The 18,077-nt window shown below is 55.7% G+C and overlaps 1 protein-coding gene across 7 annotated transcripts in view; it reads right to left on the bottom strand.

The window, feature by feature from the left end:
- The window catches only part of COL16A1 (collagen type XVI alpha 1 chain), a 56,203-nt gene that overhangs the window by 37,073 nt on the left and 1,053 nt on the right, over positions 1-18,077 (bottom strand). For 5 of the 7 annotated variants that reach the window (XM_005203054.4, XM_005203053.4, XM_005203056.4 and 2 more), the window contains 29 exons: positions 17,264-17,370; positions 14,926-15,000; positions 14,701-14,818; positions 13,730-13,853; positions 13,152-13,418; positions 12,484-12,564; positions 12,186-12,332; positions 11,338-11,391; positions 11,009-11,035; positions 10,432-10,467; positions 9,375-9,401; positions 7,828-7,890; positions 7,515-7,556; positions 7,345-7,389; positions 7,213-7,248; positions 6,793-6,855; positions 6,185-6,229; positions 6,002-6,097; positions 5,794-5,832; positions 5,161-5,205; positions 4,997-5,032; positions 4,416-4,526; positions 3,977-4,012; positions 3,710-3,745; positions 3,524-3,634; positions 3,119-3,163; positions 1,231-1,266; positions 1,088-1,132; positions 464-595 (listed from right to left, as the gene is read on the bottom strand). In XM_005203054.4, coding sequence (XP_005203111.2) covers positions 464-595; positions 1,088-1,132; positions 1,231-1,266; positions 3,119-3,163; positions 3,524-3,634; positions 3,710-3,745; positions 3,977-4,012; positions 4,416-4,526; positions 4,997-5,032; positions 5,161-5,205; positions 5,794-5,832; positions 6,002-6,097; positions 6,185-6,229; positions 6,793-6,855; positions 7,213-7,248; positions 7,345-7,389; positions 7,515-7,556; positions 7,828-7,890; positions 9,375-9,401; positions 10,432-10,467; positions 11,009-11,035; positions 11,338-11,391; positions 12,186-12,332; positions 12,484-12,564; positions 13,152-13,418; positions 13,730-13,853; positions 14,701-14,818; positions 14,926-15,000; positions 17,264-17,336 — 2,091 coding nt within the window. In that variant the 5' untranslated portion in view covers positions 17,337-17,370. The remainder of the gene's footprint in view (positions 1-463; positions 596-1,087; positions 1,133-1,230; positions 1,267-3,118; positions 3,164-3,523; positions 3,635-3,709; positions 3,746-3,976; positions 4,013-4,415; positions 4,527-4,996; positions 5,033-5,160; positions 5,206-5,793; positions 5,833-6,001; positions 6,098-6,184; positions 6,230-6,792; positions 6,856-7,212; positions 7,249-7,344; positions 7,390-7,514; positions 7,557-7,827; positions 7,891-9,374; positions 9,402-10,431; positions 10,468-11,008; positions 11,036-11,337; positions 11,392-12,185; positions 12,333-12,483; positions 12,565-13,151; positions 13,419-13,729; positions 13,854-14,700; positions 14,819-14,925; positions 15,001-17,263; positions 17,371-18,077) is intronic. The other 2 variants (XM_005203055.4, XM_010802506.3) reach the window with 1 other exon arrangement.

Genomic DNA, 18,077 nt, shown 5'->3' with positions numbered 1-18,077 from the left:
AACAGCCCATGATATGCACTGTGGTAGCATTCACTGCTATGAGTAAAGCAGTAAAAATAATAATCGCCCCAGTGGTAACTTTCATTCTTTTTTTTGTAATTATCATTCTTGAATGCCTGTTGTGTGCCACTAATGCTTCACACACATCGTTCCTAGACTTTACAGCAACACTATTTGTAGGAAACAGAGACACAGAGAGGGAGGTAACTGGCTCAAGTCAAAGGGCTCGTAAAAGGCAGAGGTGGGTTTTGAACCCAGGTCTGTCTGGTCCCAGGTTGGCGGTCTTTCTGCACACTCAGCCATGCTATGTCCCAGGACGAAGGGCAGAGGTCCGTCAGGCCAGCTCCCTCTGGGGACAGAAGCACTGGCCCCTCCACACTCCCACCTACCCCCCACTGCACCAGGAACCTAGAGACCCAGGCAGCCCTGCCTGTATCCCACCTCCACAGGCCCCAGAACTCACCTGTTTTCCTGGCAGACCGAAACCTGGAGGCCCGGGCTCCCCCTTCTCTCCGCGGGGCCCCGGCAAGGCCACCACGTGGCTGTCTTCATCCTGATGCTCGGTCAGGGCTCTGCATGGCTCACAAGGCTCCCCCTGCCAAGCAAGGACACAGGGTTGGGGGACCTCAGCCCAGGCTTGGAATCTGGGGCTGGGAATGCAGCCGGGCCTGACCTAGCACCTGGACTGGGCAGGGGGCGTCTCTCAGGAGACATAGTAGAAAACCAGGTGAAAAAAGGAGGTGGGGGGGACTTCCCTTGTGGTCCAGTGGTTAAGACTTCACTTTCCAATGCAGGGATTTGAAGGTTTGATCCCTGGCTAGGGAGCTAAGAACCCATATGCCTCAAAGCCGAAAAACCAAAACATCAAACAATGTTGCAATAAATTCAATAAAGAATTTAAAAATGGATCATATTAAAAAAAAAAAAAAAAAGGAGGTGGGGCCAAGCCTCAGGAGTTCTGAACATCATGGTAAGGGATCCGATGTTACCCTCAGGCAGTGGGCAGCCTGGGAGGGTTTGAAGTCAAGCAGGAGGAGTGTGTTTGGGATGCTGGCCCTGGCTGCATGGGGAAGGTCTTCAGACTCACCTTCTCCCCTTTGATGCCTGTGGGTCCCGCAGGCCCTGGCGGCCCCTGTGTGATAAGAAGCCACGTGTGATGCCCTGCATCTGCCTGGGCCACTCCCACCTCGTCCTGCTCCCTCGAGCTATTGGCATCCAAAGCTCACTTACCGGATTGCCGGCTGGCCCTACCTCCCCGAAATTACCCTGAGAGCAAAGCAGAGAACACAGGGTCAAAGTGGGGAGGCACACAAGTGTTAGGTCACTCCAAAACCCCAAGCCACAAGAGTAGCCCCTGGGGACCTCTAACCACCCCCACTCCCATTTCCTGGCTAGGAAACTGAGACCCAGAAAGCGAAGGGATTTCCGCCAAGGTCCCCAGGGAAGACTGTGGCCAGCCTGTTTCTGTCCTCAGGTGCAGGCCGCAGAATCCCAGACCCACCCTCAGCCCTGGCCCAGCACACAAAGGTCAGGAATTCGTTTGTCCAACAGTCATTCGCTGGATGCCTGGACGTGTTGTGCACTGAGCAAGGTGCTGGTCAGTAGCAGTGAACAGCACAGACAAACACATCTGTGGCACTTACACCCTTGTGGGGGACACCGAGAATTTTTAAATAATTGTAACTGGATGGCCAGGAGTGCTATGAAGGGAGTAAGCAGGGTGGTGAGACAAAGTAGGCAGGGTAGGCCGTTTTAGACAGGATGGTCAGAGAACTGTTTATTATTATATGCTGACAATTATTGTCAGAAAGAGGAGACTAAGGCCCGGTCAATGAAAGAGCAGGGGGAGCAAGAGAGGAAAAACGCTCCAGACAGTGGGAGCCACAAGGACAAAATCTAAGAGGTGGGAACATTCTTGACATATTCCAGAAAGGAAGGAGGGCGGCACAGCTAAAGCACAGGAAATGCAGAGAGAAGAACCAGATGAAGCTGCAAAGGCGGGCAGGGCTGGGCATCCGGGGTCTTGCTAGGCACCGCCGGCCTTTGAGACAGTGTCCAGTCCCAGAAGGATTTTCAGCAGGGAAACAGTGTAACTTGAGAGCGTGTGTTTGTTTTAACAAAACCACAGTAGCTACTGGGTGAAAACGCTGAAGAGCTGCAGCGGCTGCAGGCAGGCGAGCTAGAGGGCTGCCACCTCCATCCAAGTCAGAGGCTGTGGGACCAAGACGATGTGCGGCCGTGGAGCTGAGCCAAGCCGGGGGAGAAGGAGGATTGGGAGAGACCTGTCAGATGGAGGAGATGAGGTGGAGACGGGTTTGGGGTTTGAGGAGGCTTGAAGAACTGGGTATGTGCCATTTATGGAGATCAGAAGGGCTGGAAGAAGAAACAGGTGAGGGGGAGGGTGTAAAGCTCCGTTTGAGAAATCTGACAAATGATCTGCCTGGTAGAGCTGAGTCTGAACGTATATTCCAGGGTTTCTCACACTTGAACCCTCGTACACCCAGCGAACCCCTCACAGGGGTAGCTGCTTTATCAGTTCAGTGGTGTCATTTGTCCCCAACGCAACCACAAATGCATACATTCACAGGGCACTGGAATTGAGCGGCCCAGCCGAGCAGCAAGACTGCAGGCGCTGGAGCCAGTTTCTCTGTGCTCAAATCCCAGGTCTGCCCCCAAACCCCCATGTGACTTCGGGCAATTTGCTTGGTCTTTTCGGACTTCTGCTTCCTCATCCACAAAATGGGAAGAATGGAGTACCTACCCCATGAGGTTTTGGGAGGAGGAAACAAGTCAATACATCTATAAGCCTTTGGAATGCTACCTGGCACAAAGTAAGTAGTAAAGGAGGGCTGTTATTATTATTTTATGAAGGTACTCAATTGTTTTGGATCATCAATAAATTAAAAATACAGTACTAAAGGAACTCTCTTGGAGAACATGTGGGCTGTCAGAAATAAATTCTTTGACTCCAGTCTGCAAAACATTGATGAATTTATTTCTCTGTGGATTTACAGTTTGGTTTCTTGTCTATGTTGTCCCTATGCCCCACCCAGGGGCCCCCTCCCCTGCCTCCTTGTCAAGAAGATCCCAGTTTTCCTGACTTCTAACCAGATCTCACCTTTTCTCCTTTCAGCCCTGTTGGCCCTGGGGCCCCAGCTTTCCCCTGAAAAAATAATCAAGTCACAGTCACTGCATGCCCCCCACTCCCATCCCTCCAAGATTCCATGAGTCCCAGTGTCCACCCAGAAAGAGAAAGGCCAACTCAGAACTACAAATCCCACAACCCCACAGTGTTTGGACAACTACAGCTGTTACACAGATTGGCACTCAGAGGTTCTAAGAGGGAGTCCTGGGGAGATGCAGGGGTGAAGGGAGACACTGGGCTACAGGCCTGGGGCCCCTACCTCAGGGCGTCCCTCCTGGCCTCTGCCTTGCTTGAGACACTAGGCCTAAGGAGCCAGGGAGGCTACCAGTGTGGTAAAGATGGGCTGCCTTGGCCTGGCTGGGGAAAGCAGTGACTTACCGGAAGACCTGGCAAACCCAGGCCAGGAGGGCCCACATCGCCTTTGGCCCCTGCAGAAGGCTGGAGATGCTGGGCCGCTACGGCAAAGCTGCAGGACGAGCAGGACTCCCCCTGGGGAAGGAAGAGAAGGGATCAGAAAGGCTGGCAGTGATCAGAGGGGGGCAGCCAGAGGACGGGGTCCCTCACCTTCTCTCCTTTGAGGCCTTGGATGCCAGGGTCTCCCTGCAAGGAGAAGAGATTTATGGGCTGAGAGACTGGGTACGGTAGGGCACCCCAAATTTCCCAGCCATCTATGAGGACAGCAATGTCACATACCACAAACCCTTCAAACAGCCAGGAGTCCCAAGGGGCTCAAGGTCAGCATCCCAGACTTGGGGCTCATCAACCCACGTGACAGACAGACAGGAAAGAAGGCCAGGCTAACCTACCCCACTGGAAACTGCCTGTACATACCCGATCACCTTTTTGTCCAACAGCTCCCAGACTCTCCTGAAAAAAAGCATCTGTGAGGGAGTGGAGCACGCAGTCCAAGCCAGGACCCTAACCACCCCTGCCCACTCCTTTCTTCCACCCTCAACCAGCATCCAATCCCAGGAGGAGGGCACAGCCTCACTCACTATAAGGGTTGGCTCCACCCCAGCATGCCCAAAAGGCATCTTAAGCCTTGGCTTAAAGAACCCTCTTTGGTTGCTATGGAGACCTGGGGCAGCCTTCTAGCCCAGCCCTAAACTCTATGGTTCAGTCCCCACCCCCATGGAACTAAGATCCTAGACTCTCTGCTCACGAGGTCTCTATGGCCATGAGAAGTTTCCAGCCCCTCTCTCCAACTCCTCTCCATGATTATGCCCCCAGGCTTTTTGATGGAGACCCACAGGCCACCCTAGGCACTCACCCTGGCTGGTGCAGGATCACCTGGTTCTCCCTTGGGTCCTGGCTTTCCAGGGAGCCCCACAAAGTTCTGGAACCCTTCAGGTAGTGTTGGGCACACTTCACAGGGGTCACCCTAGCAGAAGGGAAAGACCATGAGCGGACAGGGTGGGGCTGAAACCCTGGGGAAGACAAGGGGTGAGCCAGGGCAAAGTGGGCAGCAGGAACACTAGCGGGGTAGAGGGTGCTTTCTGTTCACCTGAATCATTCACTCAGAATACAATCCCTGGACATCAAAAACTACCTCCTCACAACAAGCCATAAGAAATCATTGTGTCCCATTTATGGGTGTGGAAACTTGGGCAAAAAAGAGAAGCTAACTGACTTGTCATATTCATGTATGTGGCGGAGGTGGGATTTGAACCTGGCTATGTAACTCCAAAGCCAGGCCCTTTATTTAGTAGTCAAAGGCATGCCATTGGAACAAAGGAGGGGTGGGGGTCCCCCAAGGAAGGTCTCAGGTTCAGCACCCTTGATGCTTACCGTCCCTTCAGAGATAGGCTTGCCCTCCCACCCCACCTCGGCGTAACCAGGCCTGGGACTCACCTTCTCTCCCTTCAGCCCGGGCACCCCTGGTTTGCCCTGTTGGAGAAGCAGCAGGCGTTAGCCGTGGCAGAGAGGGCCGGAGGACAGAACCCCCCTCCCTCTGGAGGCCTTGGTAGAGGAGGTCTGGGCATGGTGGGCAGCCGTGCTCCCACTGGGTCACTCACAGGTTTCCCGCCAGGACCTTCCTTTCCAGGCACCCCGGAGTTGCCCTGCGGTCAGAAGAAGGGTTAAGGAGAAGGGTGCTGGCCCTGGCCTCAGCCCATCCACCCCTTCACCCTCCAGTCCCCTCTGGATAGCAGGACAATCTTGCCAAATCTCTTGTCTCCTCTCGGTCAGTTTTGTCAACACTCCCTTCCTGTTGCCTGTCCTTCTCCGTGTCTAACCCGAGTCCTTCTGCTTGCACAGGAAGGGGGATCACGAGGCCTCTGTGTGTCCCTGCCCCAGGGCATCAGGATGGGTGGTGACCTGGGTGAGCCCAGAGGAACCACAGCAGACAGACATTTCCAGGCCTCCTGCTCTTCAAGGCACAAGGCCCTCACATGAGTTTGGGCCCTCCAGTTGGACCACTGTGGTCATTAACCAGACTTAGGCCTGTGAACCCAGGCCAAGGCCTTCACATCAGCAAGCACTGGCATGGGGACACCGCCCACTGAGGGGCCCAGCCCCTTAGCCCCTTCCCCAACCTGCCCGCTGCCTCCCTCCTGCTGCCCCCAGCCCCATTTTCCTCTCTCCTTTCACCAAGCAGGGGGTTCCCGCCGGGGGTTCCCACATGGGCCCCCACTCTTGTCCATGCTTACCTTGTCTCCCTTGGGGCCTGGAGGGCCACCTGGGTCCCCCTGAGGGCGGAAACAGGGTGGGTCAGCCAGGGGCCTCCCATTACAGTGAGGTCCACTCTGGCCCTTTCCCCCAGCCTAGCCCCCTGGGACCCAGCCCCACCTCCCCTCTGGCTGAGAGGGAGAAGGGTCTCTGAGGGGAAAACAGGCAGGAGGAGCCAGGGGTACTCACCGGGGTCCCCGGAAGTCCTATGCCAGGGGGCCCAGGGAGGCCTGGGGGCCCGGGCTCTCCTGCCAGCCCCTCAGGCCCAACAAAGCCAGGGTCTCCCTAGCACAGACATAAGGTGGATGTGAGAGAACCACCGCCTCTGAGCCCCCCCTACCCGCTCCTCCCCGTCAGACAGCCACAGCTCACCTTCTGCCCTTTGGGCCCTATGACACAGACTTCTCCTGGCCGGCCCTGTGGGCGGGGGGAGGCTGTGAGAATGGCTGAGGCCTGGCACCTCCCAGGACAGCAGCCGCACTGGGACGTGGAAATGCCCACCCTCACTGCCCTGTCCCAAAGCCAGACTCCACCCAGTGCCCCAAGGCCATCAGATGTCAACTCAGGGCTTGGAGGTCAGGGGCTCCTGGACTGGGAGTCATGTTGCGCTAAGTCGCTTCAGGTGTGTCTGACTCTTTGCGACCCCATGGATCCTCTGTCCATGAGATTCTCCAGGTAAGAATACTGCAGTGGGTTGCCACACCCTCCTCCAGGGAATCTTTCCCACCCAGGGATCGAACCTGCATCTCTTACATCTCTTGCATTGACAGGTAGGTTCTTTACCCTTAGCACCACCTGGGAAGCTGGGAGTCAGTCAGGCCCTTTTCTGCCCCCTCCTGGGGCGCAGCCCTCCCCTCCCTGGGTCTCCATTCTGTCTGAACAGGGGCAGTGGGTTGGATTCCAAAGGTTACAGTTCGCCACTTCAAGACCACGTGCTGAGGGACGTGGGTTTTGTGGGGGGAAGGGTCCCAGCACCGTACATCTCGGCCTGGCTTTCCCGGCGAGCCCTTCACGCCTCCGTCTCCCTTCTCGCCTTTCTGGCCCTGAAGGAGGAAGAGGCAGAGTGACAGGGGCTGAGAGAAGGGGCTGGAAGAACCAGAACAGCTTCATCTGCTCCCTAGAGCCAGTCTCAGCCTCCCCAGAGATTAATTGGCTTCACAGGAGGGTAGACAACAGAAAGAACTGCCCAACCAGCCAGGCCACTCACTCAGGGTGTCTGTGGCTCTTCCCTCCTGGTTTTGGTGGACAAGGCAGGATGACTTGGGAGGATTGGGGGGGTGCCACCCACTCTGGGCCCAATGACGTCATCCTGTAGGATGACTTTGGACGCCTCCCTCTTCCTGTCTGTAGGGTTTGCAGACCTCCCTGGTACCCATCCCCTCAGAATCCAGGCCCATTACCTTCTGGCCTGTGGAGCCGGGGAGTCCTGAGGGTCCCTGAGATGAAAAGGGGACACACAAGAGAGGTGAGGAAAGGATGGGGAGACTGGCCATGACCCTGCTGCCCTGCCCTGGCCCTGGTCGCATACTCACCAAGGCTCCCGACTCTCCCTTCTCTCCCTTCAGGCCTTCTGCACACTGAGCAGGGAGATAAGGTGTTGAGAGGGGCCCAGGGTCACCCCCAGGGCTCAGAGGGCACAGCCCCCTTCCCCAGGAGTCACCCACATATTGGCCCTAAAGCAGGCCTCTCCTCCAGGTCTTACCTGAAGCGGGGCATCCGGGGAGATTCTAACACAGTCATTGCCCTAGAAGTAGGGAGCAAGGAATCAGCCTCCTAGGGGAGTCACCCTAGACCTATTTTGAGAAGGAAGGGCCCAGGAATCCCATCATCCCAGGTGCCCGTAGAAAATAGAGGTTTCTACACACTAACCCCTAGAAAGACCCTGGCCCTCCTCCTCTATTTAGACCAGGCTGCAGAGTTCCAGATAAGATGATGGGATGATGATGGCTCACATTCCAGACCAACCCCAGGGTACACTGGGAAGATCCTGCTGTGGTCATGGATGGAACACTTACCCGGGCTCCCTTCTCTCCCTTGGGTCCTGATGGACCAGGCAGGCCCCGCTCACCTTTCCCTCCCTGTGGATGAGACCAAGACAAGGGCTGGGACCAGAGACGCACATGAGAGCCTTGAAGCTCTCCTCAGGCTGATCTTTTCCATGCATCCACCACACACGGGTGTGTAAATGAGCACAGCCCTACCCCAACCCCCACCACCACGCACACAGCATATGGATCCCATACGCATCCATCCGCCTGTCCCTCCCACCCCAAAAGGCTATATTTGGTAAATCTATAGTCTCACGCAGAAAGCATCTCTTCTCCACACCCGTTTCCAAGCATGCTAGCTCACACCCAGGGGCTTAGGGACACACGTGCTTGGACACACATATGTGGAATGGCAGACACCCATAACGGTGAGTGTCAGGCTGCCCAAGTTAAAATCCTACCTCCACACCTTATAAGTACATGCCTTAGGGCAAGTCATGCGACTTGTTTGAACCTCAGTTTCTTCATCAAGAAAATGGGATTCGTGTCAGCAACTACCTCAAGGGGCCAAGGGGCTGCAATGCGGAAGAAATGTAACCCTGCAGGTAAACTGCTCAGTGCCACTTAGCACGCACACGGAGGTGGCCCCAAGAATAACATTATTTATTCATGGGCACACCCAAGAGTACCATCTCACATTTGCATATGCTGCCTAGCCCATCACCCACAGTTCTATGGTCTTGTCAGGCCCCCAGGTATATGGGTTCACCCCTTGCACATGCAAACACGTGTCCAGAAATGCACAGTCTCACACATACACACACACACACACACACACACACACACACAAAAGCACACCAGTCACACATGTGGGCATAGCTGGCCCTGAAATAAAATAAGAGTACCTATGCCTGAGGCGGTTTAAGAAGGTCATACTGCCAATGGGCAGCCCAGGGCCTGACACACAATAGACCCTTGCTGCTGCTACTAAGTCGCTTCAGTTGTGTCCGACTCTGTGCGACCCCAGAGACGGCAGCCCACCAGGCTCTGCTGTCCCTGGGATTCTCCAAGCAAGAACACTGGAGTGGGGTGCCATTTCCTTCTCCACAGACCCTTAGATATGCGCAGTTTTTTACATCTTTAGATTCACACACCCACTACTGTCTCTAACAAACACACACACGCAAACATACATCTAATCAGCCCCACCCTTATGCAGACTTGGGTGCATGCGTGCACGCTAAGTCACTTCAGTCATGTCCAACTCTGTGAGACCTAGAGGTAGGGAGCTGAAGCCTGTAGGACTGTAGCCCACCAGGCTCCTCTGTCCATGGGATTCTCCAGGCAAGAACACTGGAGTGGGTTAACATGCCTCCCTCCAGGGGATCTTCCTGACATGCATCTCTTGCATCTCTGCATTGGCAGGTGGGTTCTTTACCACTAGCGCCACCTGGGAAGCCCAGGCAGGCTTGGGTAGCCCTGATATAAACACACAACCAGGAGGCCACATGCCATGAGATGGGCTGGCACCACTGAAGAGGGCAGGGGTGTCCTGTTCTCCATCTGGGACTCACCTGGGGGCCAGAAGGACCAATTGTGACCTGAAAGGACAGAGGAAAGAGGACATAATCATCTTAGGGAGGAAGGGGAAACCAGGGGCCCAGAGAGGGCAAGCAGTTTAGTCAGGGCCACACAGGAGTGGCTGAGCCAACATCCTGGATCCCAGCCCCTGCTCTGCTTCCCAGGCCAACCAGCATGCTGATTTTATATACTAAAGCTGTCAAACTTACAGAGGGGTTTGACCTATCTTCTCTAACCTGCCTGGCTTTGGCTAGCTCCACCCCCTCGTTGCTAGGATAACATGGCTGCTCAGTTGCCATGGTAACCCCCGCATATCTGGGGATGATCAGCCTTACTGGATTTGGTGGGGGACAGGATGGAAAAGGGCGGGCAGCAGAGGGGTACTTCCTGACATCCCCAAAGGACAGGGGCTTAGAGCTGAGGGGAGAGAGGGTTGTGTCCTTTGTGGATCAATGCAGAATGTCAACTCAGAATGTCAGGCTGTGGGAAAGTGGTGACTCATACTGCCCACGGAAGAGGCACAGTTGGGTACCAGCTGGGCTCACAGTGAGCCCCTTTCCCTTGTTCTTCTGGCCCCCCAGAGGGAGAATAGGCCAGGACCACCTGGAGAGGGATTAGAGGGGAAGCCCTGAGTCAACATGTGGCTTGGGGGGCCATGCTGGGCTGTGTCACCCTGAGCCAGCCCTTCCCCTTCTCTGTCTCTAGAATGACATGGGAAGCCTTCCAAGCAAAGCAGGCCTGAGTCCCTGTGGGGAGTTCTGGGATCAGTACTGAGGCCCTGACCCTGCAGGCTGCCACCCCATTCCCCTCCTACCCTGGAGCCCAGTGCACTGCCTAGATCACAGAGCATGAGACTTCCTCCCATGAGGCCCTGGCCTGGTGGGGCTGGGGCTGAGGGTCAAGCCCAGCTCTGGGGGATGGGTGGGCAGAGAGTGTGAAAGTACACAAAGACCCCCTTGTCCTGAACCAAGAAGTTGCCAAGCCAACCTCCAGGCAGTGCCCACTCCCAGCCTCCTCCCGCCCCACCCAGCACACTCTCTCTTCACTCACGTTGCTCTCCTGGGCACCATGGACACAGGGTGGGCACTGAAAGGGAAGAATGGACCTGGAGGTCAGGTCTGAGAGCCTCAGGTCAGCCTCCTGCACCCCACTGGCCCCCATACACACACCAAGTACACAGGTGTCTGGGTGGAGTTAAGGAGCATAAAGATCGAAATCCCATCAAATAGGCCATGTCCCTCAACTCCCACCAACCCAGAGCCAAGCCAGTTCTCAGATGAGGAAACTGAACCCCAGAGAGGATGAGCAGCAAGACCTGGATCACACAGCATATGGAGCAGAGTAAGACCCCCAAATCCGGGCTCCCATGGGCAAGGCCTGGGCTCTCTCCAAAATGCACATGGCCATTTGCTGCCCACTCAACAGGAGTGTCCAGGGCTAAACAGCCACCTCCTAAGGAGAAGCATCAGGCAGACAGAGCCCAGCATCAGGTCCCCAAGGAATGCTGGGAGCTGTGTGGTCATCCCACCCCAGGCCCAGCCTCCAGGGCCCCAAAGCCTTGTCCAAAGGGCTCAGGCTGGCACCCTTCCAACCAAGCTCTTTTCTCCAGTTTAGATGGGAGGCTTACCTCATCGGCTGCTGTCTCCTGGTGGGCCTGGGAAGAGGAGGGGGGCATAAGAATGGGCGGGGAATGGAGAGGACAAAGCACGGCTTCCAACACCCCTACTCAAGAACCACCAGGAGCGGGTGCCCTACACAGAGCCAGGTACTTTTCTGTCTCTCCCCCTTCATCTTTCCTTCTCAGAGCTGGCATCTTCAAGTCCTAAGCTCTGTCCAAGAGTGGGGGAAGGTGGGAAGAGCGTGGGCGGAGAGAGTCTCTTACTCAAGGGGTTTACAGAGGACACGGAGGGCAGACTGAGGATGCCGTGGGCTCCTCCGCCCACCGCCTGTCTCTACCTTTGCTCCTCTTTCTGGCTTCTGGCTGATTCTTCCCGACAGCTGGGCATCCACCTGAGCAGAAAGAATAAGAGCCAAGTCTTGAGAAGGAGACAGTTCTGAGGGCCCCTAGGCAGGGGCATGGACCCCAGGGACCCCTTCAGCCTGATATCTGGCAGCTCCCAGGGTATCGAGAGCCTGCTCAGACCCCTGGCACCCCCACAGTCTACCCCCCTTCTTTTCCCCCCACCCACGTGATGTCGGAGAAAACAAGACTATGAATCAATGGGATCCTGTGTTCCTGGAGCCAAAGGCTGGGCAAGATGCCTGGTGGGCAGGGAGGCTGCAGGGCCAGGGGTGGGGCTACGGGAGGAACTGGGTTTCCCTGCCACCCCCTAAAGAATCTGGGAGCAGGCAGGGCAGCTGGCCATGGTGCTGGGCATGGAACCAGTCTGGCATTGGCCCAGGTTGAGCCCAGAAGAATGAGTGAGCCCCAAGACAAGCAGTGTGGCGCCTGGCCTTTGATCCTAGGTATCTGTGTCCTGGAGAAAATGCCTTTGGGTGCCAGCCTGATCCTTCCCTCACCAGGGTCTGGGATGGTACCAGTGAAGTTCTAGTTAGTGCCAGAGTTCAATAGGCACAATTCTCAATGCCAGCAAGCAGGCAGGCATAGGGTCATACAGTGGGCTGTCTCTCTGCCTCTCAGAATCCAGTAAGGGTAGGAAGCAAATAGGCAGGCCTTCCAGTGCCCTCCCTGCCCCAGTTGGGTACACGTGACCAACTGACCCTGGGGGCAGGCTGTAGTCAGATCGGGGGAGGGACAGGACCACTTGAGCCTGTGCCCATGTCTGCCTGCCCTGGCCACCCACCTTGCTGTTCTGGGGCTCCTCCAGGCAGAAGCAGCGGGTGTAGACCTTGCCCTCAGTCTGTGGATTGATCTCGATGAGCTCATTGTTCTGGGTGTCCCGGCGGGCCTTGGAGGTCTCTGGGGGACACTGTCCAGTGTTGGGGAAGGGCTGGGGTCAGTACAGAAGATGGACCCCCCCTTAACACACTCAGCATCCTAAGATGTCTAGGCATCCCCTTCCCAGCCCTTCTCCTCCAGCACACTGTGCCCCAAGGCAGTGCCCCAGCCTCTCCCAGCTGGGCTGGGTCCAGGCCACTCACCCCTCCTGGTAATATCTCACAGCAGCCCTCCTCCAGCACGAACTCTGGGTCACAGTAGATGTGTGCCTGCTGAAGGTCAAACTGCAGGGGACACACAAGTGTCACTTCATTTTAACAAACAGCTCTGTGTCCTGGCCCCCAAGGAGGCACAGAGATGGCTCCATCCCAGGGTTTGCCCTCAGAGGCTTTCCAGTCTGGCCTGGGAGATCATCAAGAATATAGTCACAAAATACAAAGCAAAACCATACACCCAAGATAGAGGGAGAGGCGGGAGAAACGTTCGCTTTGGCCAGAAGAAGCGGGGGAGAGGAGGTTCCATTCAAGCTAAGCCGTGAGGACCAGTAGGTATTCAGCAGGTAGGTTTCAAGGACAAGCATTCCAGGTGGAGGTAACAGCATAGGCAAAGGCTAGAGGTGTGAAAGTATTAGGTGAGATGGATGGCCGGCATGGGATCAGCCAGAGCCAAGGTGCATGGACAGACGGAGCAGAAGGTGATGCTGCAGACATTTTAGGGCCCAGGTCATGAAAGGCCTTGAATGCCAGGCTGCACCTGGAGGTCAATGGGGAAGCATAAGGGGGTTCTGAGCCCTGGTGAGATACAGGTTCTGGGGAGCCCACTCAGGCTCCCAGAAAGTGGGAGGAGAGTCCAAGCCCGACCTAGCACTCACCGAGACAGGTTTGCCCTGCTCAGCATCTAAGCCCAGAAAGACATGGCCCACAGGCTCTATGGATCGCCGGGGCCCTAGAGGCTGGGAGGAGGCTGACATGCAGTCCACGTGCACGGAGGCCACTCGTTCGGCCACGCTCAGCACCAGCTTATGCCAACGCAGGTCGAAGAGCTGGGGCACTGAGAAGATGCAGGACACAAAGTCACCATCTTGACCCCGGGTCCTTAACTCCAGGCTCTGCTCCTGACTGTTGACTTCCAGAGAAATCTGTGTGGAGAGGGGGAAAGGCAGGGACACAGAATCAGAGCCCCGTGAGCCACAGCCTGCCAAAGGTAAGGGCCCTCCCGCTCATTTCACAAGAAGGGAAACAGCCCACAGAGCAAGGAAAGCTGGCTGGAGTCACAGAGAAATACCTTCTAAAAGAATGGGATAGGTGGGCTGCAGGTGGCCTCAAGGGTGAGTACTGGGGTGGAGCAGGGAGGCTCCAGAATCACAAGCTGGGACAGAAGCTGGGCTGGACTGGCACCACTCGATACCCAAGAGCAACGGGGGTGGAGCGAGCGGGGCGCCAGGCTCACCTGCGGGTACCCGTCTCCATCGGTCACTTGAAACAAATACCACGTGTTCCGGTGGGTGTGTTTCTTCATTAATAGTGTCAGCACCAGGGCAAACTCACTGGGAAGGCCCCGAGGGAACACGCGTCTGGGGGTAGAACAAGGAGGGTACCCTGAGGCTCAGGTAAGAGACCGTCTGCTGCCCACCCTGGGCCCTCAACACTGTTGAACCTACATGAGACACACATAGGCACATAACGTCCCATGGACACACATATACGTACACACCCATTCATTCTACAGACATTTCTCGAGGGCCTACTATGCGTCGGGGTGGTCTGGTTGCTGCAGGTAACAGGTGAAAAGACAGAGAAGAGGCCTGTCCTCAGGCAGCCTGCAAGTCTGATGGGATGATGGGGGAGGTAAGGCCATGAACAAGGAATCCTCAGAATGACTGTTTCGCTCTTTCATGAGGATTCCAAGGAAACCAGGATGCCATGGGGAACATGACCAGGCCTGGGGGAAGGGAAGAGATACTGAAAAAAGATGACTGGATTGAGCATGACTAGAGAATCAGGAAAGAAAGAGGAACATTCTGGAAGATGAGGCTGGAGAGGTAAGCAGAGGCCAAAACACTCAGGAACTTGTAGGAGCTTGAACTTGACACACATCAATGCATGTGAACACACACACGCACACATACAAACACACCCAACTCTTTCAGGCTCCCTCCTCCATCCTGGGGTCCTCACAGTGCCCATGGGATGCAGACCTGTCTTCACCTACTGCTAGCCAGAGATGGGGAAAGGGCAGAGGGTGGGCCTGCCAGTCCCCTTGCTGCCTGCCCTGCGAGGCCCAGGAGTGGGACCAGGCTGACTCCTGGCAAGTAGAGAGATAAATGACCCACGGGTGCCCCCTGAGCTTAAGCTCCACATCCAGAGTTGCTGGGGAGTGTGGCTGAGACTGGTTCCCAGTGGCCACACTGGGGCCTTTACCGAGTGGGCTGGGTGACTGAGACTGCTCCCAGTCGCAAGATGAATGGTCCCTTGGGATTTCGGATCTTCTTGACAGCAGATGTCTTCATGAGGCTGAGTCGGTGGATGAGGTTGAAGCCTTTAGGGGAGACACCAGATGACGAGCTCAGCTGGGCAGGTGAGTGGGGTACAGGCCACTCCAGGAAGATGGCGGAGGGGGGACAACAGGCTGAGCTGGGCGCTCACCAGTCACGTTGGTCGATAAGTCACTTCTGTGTTCCAACTTGAGTCCTTCTTGCTGAGAAGGTGGGCACTGCTCCCCTGCAAAAGAATTGGCAGTGGGGGCATCTGTAGGGGGTCAGGCTGAGGTGGAGGCATAGTTCTTGGGGAACCTGGGACAGAGCCAGTTCATGTTCCCCACTCTGGATCTTCAGCCAGGCTCTGCCTTGGGCTCCTTTCAGCTTTTGCCTTCTGACCCTGGTGGTGGCTCAGTCGGTAAAGAGTCTGCCTGCAATGCAGGAGACCCGGGTTCGATTCCTAGGTCAGGAAGATCCCCTAGAGAAGGAAATGGCAACCTACTCCAGCATTCTTTCCTGGGAAACCCCATGGACAGAGGAGCCTGCCAGGGTCGCAAGAGTCAGACATGACTTAGCGACTAATCCTACCTACCCACCCTGGGAGTCAGGGCACAGATGGGAAGACTGAGGCCTGGCCTAAGGCTAGTAAGTGAGTTCATAGCTGAGCAAGATCTCCTAGAACCCAGACCTCTCCTGGAGCCCCAAGACAGGGGCCAGGCTGCTTTCATTTTAGAGAATGAAATAAATTCTAGACAGCTCACATATCCCACAACACACACCTGAGTGGGGGACAAAGGAGCACTTCGAGGGCAAGGCGATGTCAGATCCGTGCACACTGTGTTATATATCTATGCACACGCGGGTCTGCACATGTGTGAGTTGTAGATGCCTGTGCCACCAGGGATGCCATGGGCCGCGGGCACATGTGCTCTCAGCAGTGGATGGGGTTCCGCTCCGCAGCCAAAACAAAGCAGGCCAGACGCAAGTCTGGGTCAACAGACTGACTTTTCACCTGGATAGCCACCTTATGAAACTGTGAGGAGAGACTGAGGGCCTGAGTGGACCACAAGCTCAAGGGAACCACCAGAGCCTTAGGGCTCCAGACAGGATATATGAAGGGGGTAGAGGCTCCTGCAGAAGGGGATAGCTTATTCAGGTCTCCAAAACCTTAAAGGGACCAGGTAGGCAGCCATGGGCCTGCCTCTTCTCTAGGGCTGATTGAACAGAAGTTTTGAGAGAGGTACTACAACAGAAGAGATAGAGGCTAGAATTTTTAAAAAGAGAGAGCTTTTTCATCAATGCAGATAGGGTAGCTGGGACAAGGCGATGGATATAGCTCCTAGAAGCTGGGACACTGGACTCCTTGGATCCCTGGCTAGAAGAAGGCATCCTGGATCCCTAGGCTCAGTGACCAACCCCCCTCCCCGAATCCTTCTGCCCCCAGGTTTGGCCAGAAAAACTATCACCGTCTTTAGTATCAGCAGCAGCAAGGGGTGACTCACCCCTTGGCAATGGGCCCAAATTCCTCACAGATGTTGAAATTTTCTGCCTCAATCCCCAGGGGACCCGGTGAGGGAGAGGAGAGTAAAGCATACGTGGGAACATGTGAATACACATACGTAGACACACAGCCCACAGGTTGCCACATATACCCTCTCACATCTGTCCCTGGGTTTTTCTGCCTCTTTTGGCTGTATTGGGGGTTCTAGGGGTTCTATTTCTGCTCAACTACACAGCCAGAGGGCACCCAGCAGGGCAGGGCAAGCTGCCCGGTCAACTTCCTCTGGCTTTGGGCCCTGGAAAGCTACACCCTTCTGTCTTATCCAGTGTCTGGGCCTTGAGGCAGGCCCTTTATCCAAGATTGCCAGGGAGGAGGAGGAGCACGTGGGCTGGAGGATGGATCCTCCACATGGAAAGGACTGGAGAGTCCTGGCCTGTCTGCAAGGAGAGCTTGCTGCCGGCTCCTCCCCACCACACTGGCCTCACCAGCCCTTGGGGCACAGGTTGGGTTTATGTATTGGGGAGGGGGGTTCTTCTCATACACAGAGACATAGGAGTATGTACAGAGCACAGAGCAGCTCTGAGACGTAAAAACAGAGAGGCCCAGAGACACACAGATACATAGACAGAAACACGCACACTCTCTAGCTCAGCAGTCTCCCAACTTTTTCGGCACCAGGCACCAGTGTCACGGAAGACAATTTTTCCAAGGACCAGGGTCCGAGAGGGATGGTTTCAGGAACGATTACAATTACTGTGCACTTTATTTCTATTATTGTTACATCACCTCCACCTCAGATCATTAGGTGTTAGATCCTGGAGGTCGGGAACCCCTGCTCTAGCTCGCCTTACGCTGGCTCATGTGTACAAACAGCTCAGGCCACCCTGAGCCCGGCCTCTGGACTCTCCTATAAATGCCCACGTTACTGAGGCCCATGGTCACATACCTGCATAGGACCCCACACCTCAGAGAGCCAGTGGCAGGCCTATGGCACTCTGATCCTTACCTGCATCTGCTCCATGGCTGTAGGTAACATACAGACTGAGCAGCCACAAGCCAGGAGCCCAAGATGCCCACATCCTGGTCCAGAGAAGTCAACTGCAGCCACAGGACCTGAAACCATAGGGAGGGGGAAGGTGGACTCCAGAGCTCACAGAGAACAATTTCTCACATGGGCAAGCAGCAGCCAGCCTGTGGGGCCCAGGCGTTGGTCCTGGGGTGGCAGGAGGTCTGACCAGGCATCAGTCCCTCTCAGAGGCCCAACCACAGGCCTTGGGCTAGGATTTGGGCCACGGTGATATTCAAAATATTTAACCACCGGTATGGCACGGATACCCAGCAGCCAGCACAGAATGCTGGCCAGAGCAGTGAAACCAGGTCCAGGCAGCATCGGGCTGTGCTAGTGGACAGTTGCTGGACTGAAGAGAGATCAAAAGGGTCCTAAAAGGTTTGAAGCATAGGCTATTTGCCAAGACGCTTGGAAGTATTTCAATATTTTATCAACCTGTGCACTGTATAGGTATATGCTAATCTGGTACCTGGCTAGCTGCACCCAGCTCAGCCAGCCGGCCCTTTCTGGCACCCACAAGGGGCTGACAACTGAGCTGTGTCTCCTAGAGGCATCACAGGGGCCAAGGAAGCTTCCCTCATGGGTGCAGTGGGCGGGAGAGCAGGTCACCGGGCTCAGGACCTTGTTGCCAATCTCCCCTGCTGATGGATGCTCGTCTTTTAGTTTTATTAAACCCTGATGGATGGGCCCAGATAAATCAATTCGGGCTCAGCAAGCGGCCAGGCGAGCCATACATCATCCAGCCTCCCCT

The sequence above is a fragment of the Bos taurus genome, chromosome 2, assembly GCF_002263795.3.
Source record: "Bos taurus isolate L1 Dominette 01449 registration number 42190680 breed Hereford chromosome 2, ARS-UCD2.0, whole genome shotgun sequence".
NCBI lineage: Eukaryota > Metazoa > Chordata > Mammalia > Artiodactyla > Bovidae > Bos > Bos taurus.
Note: the sequence above shows the minus strand (reverse complement) of the source record. Positions and strands in the feature narration are given on the sequence as shown.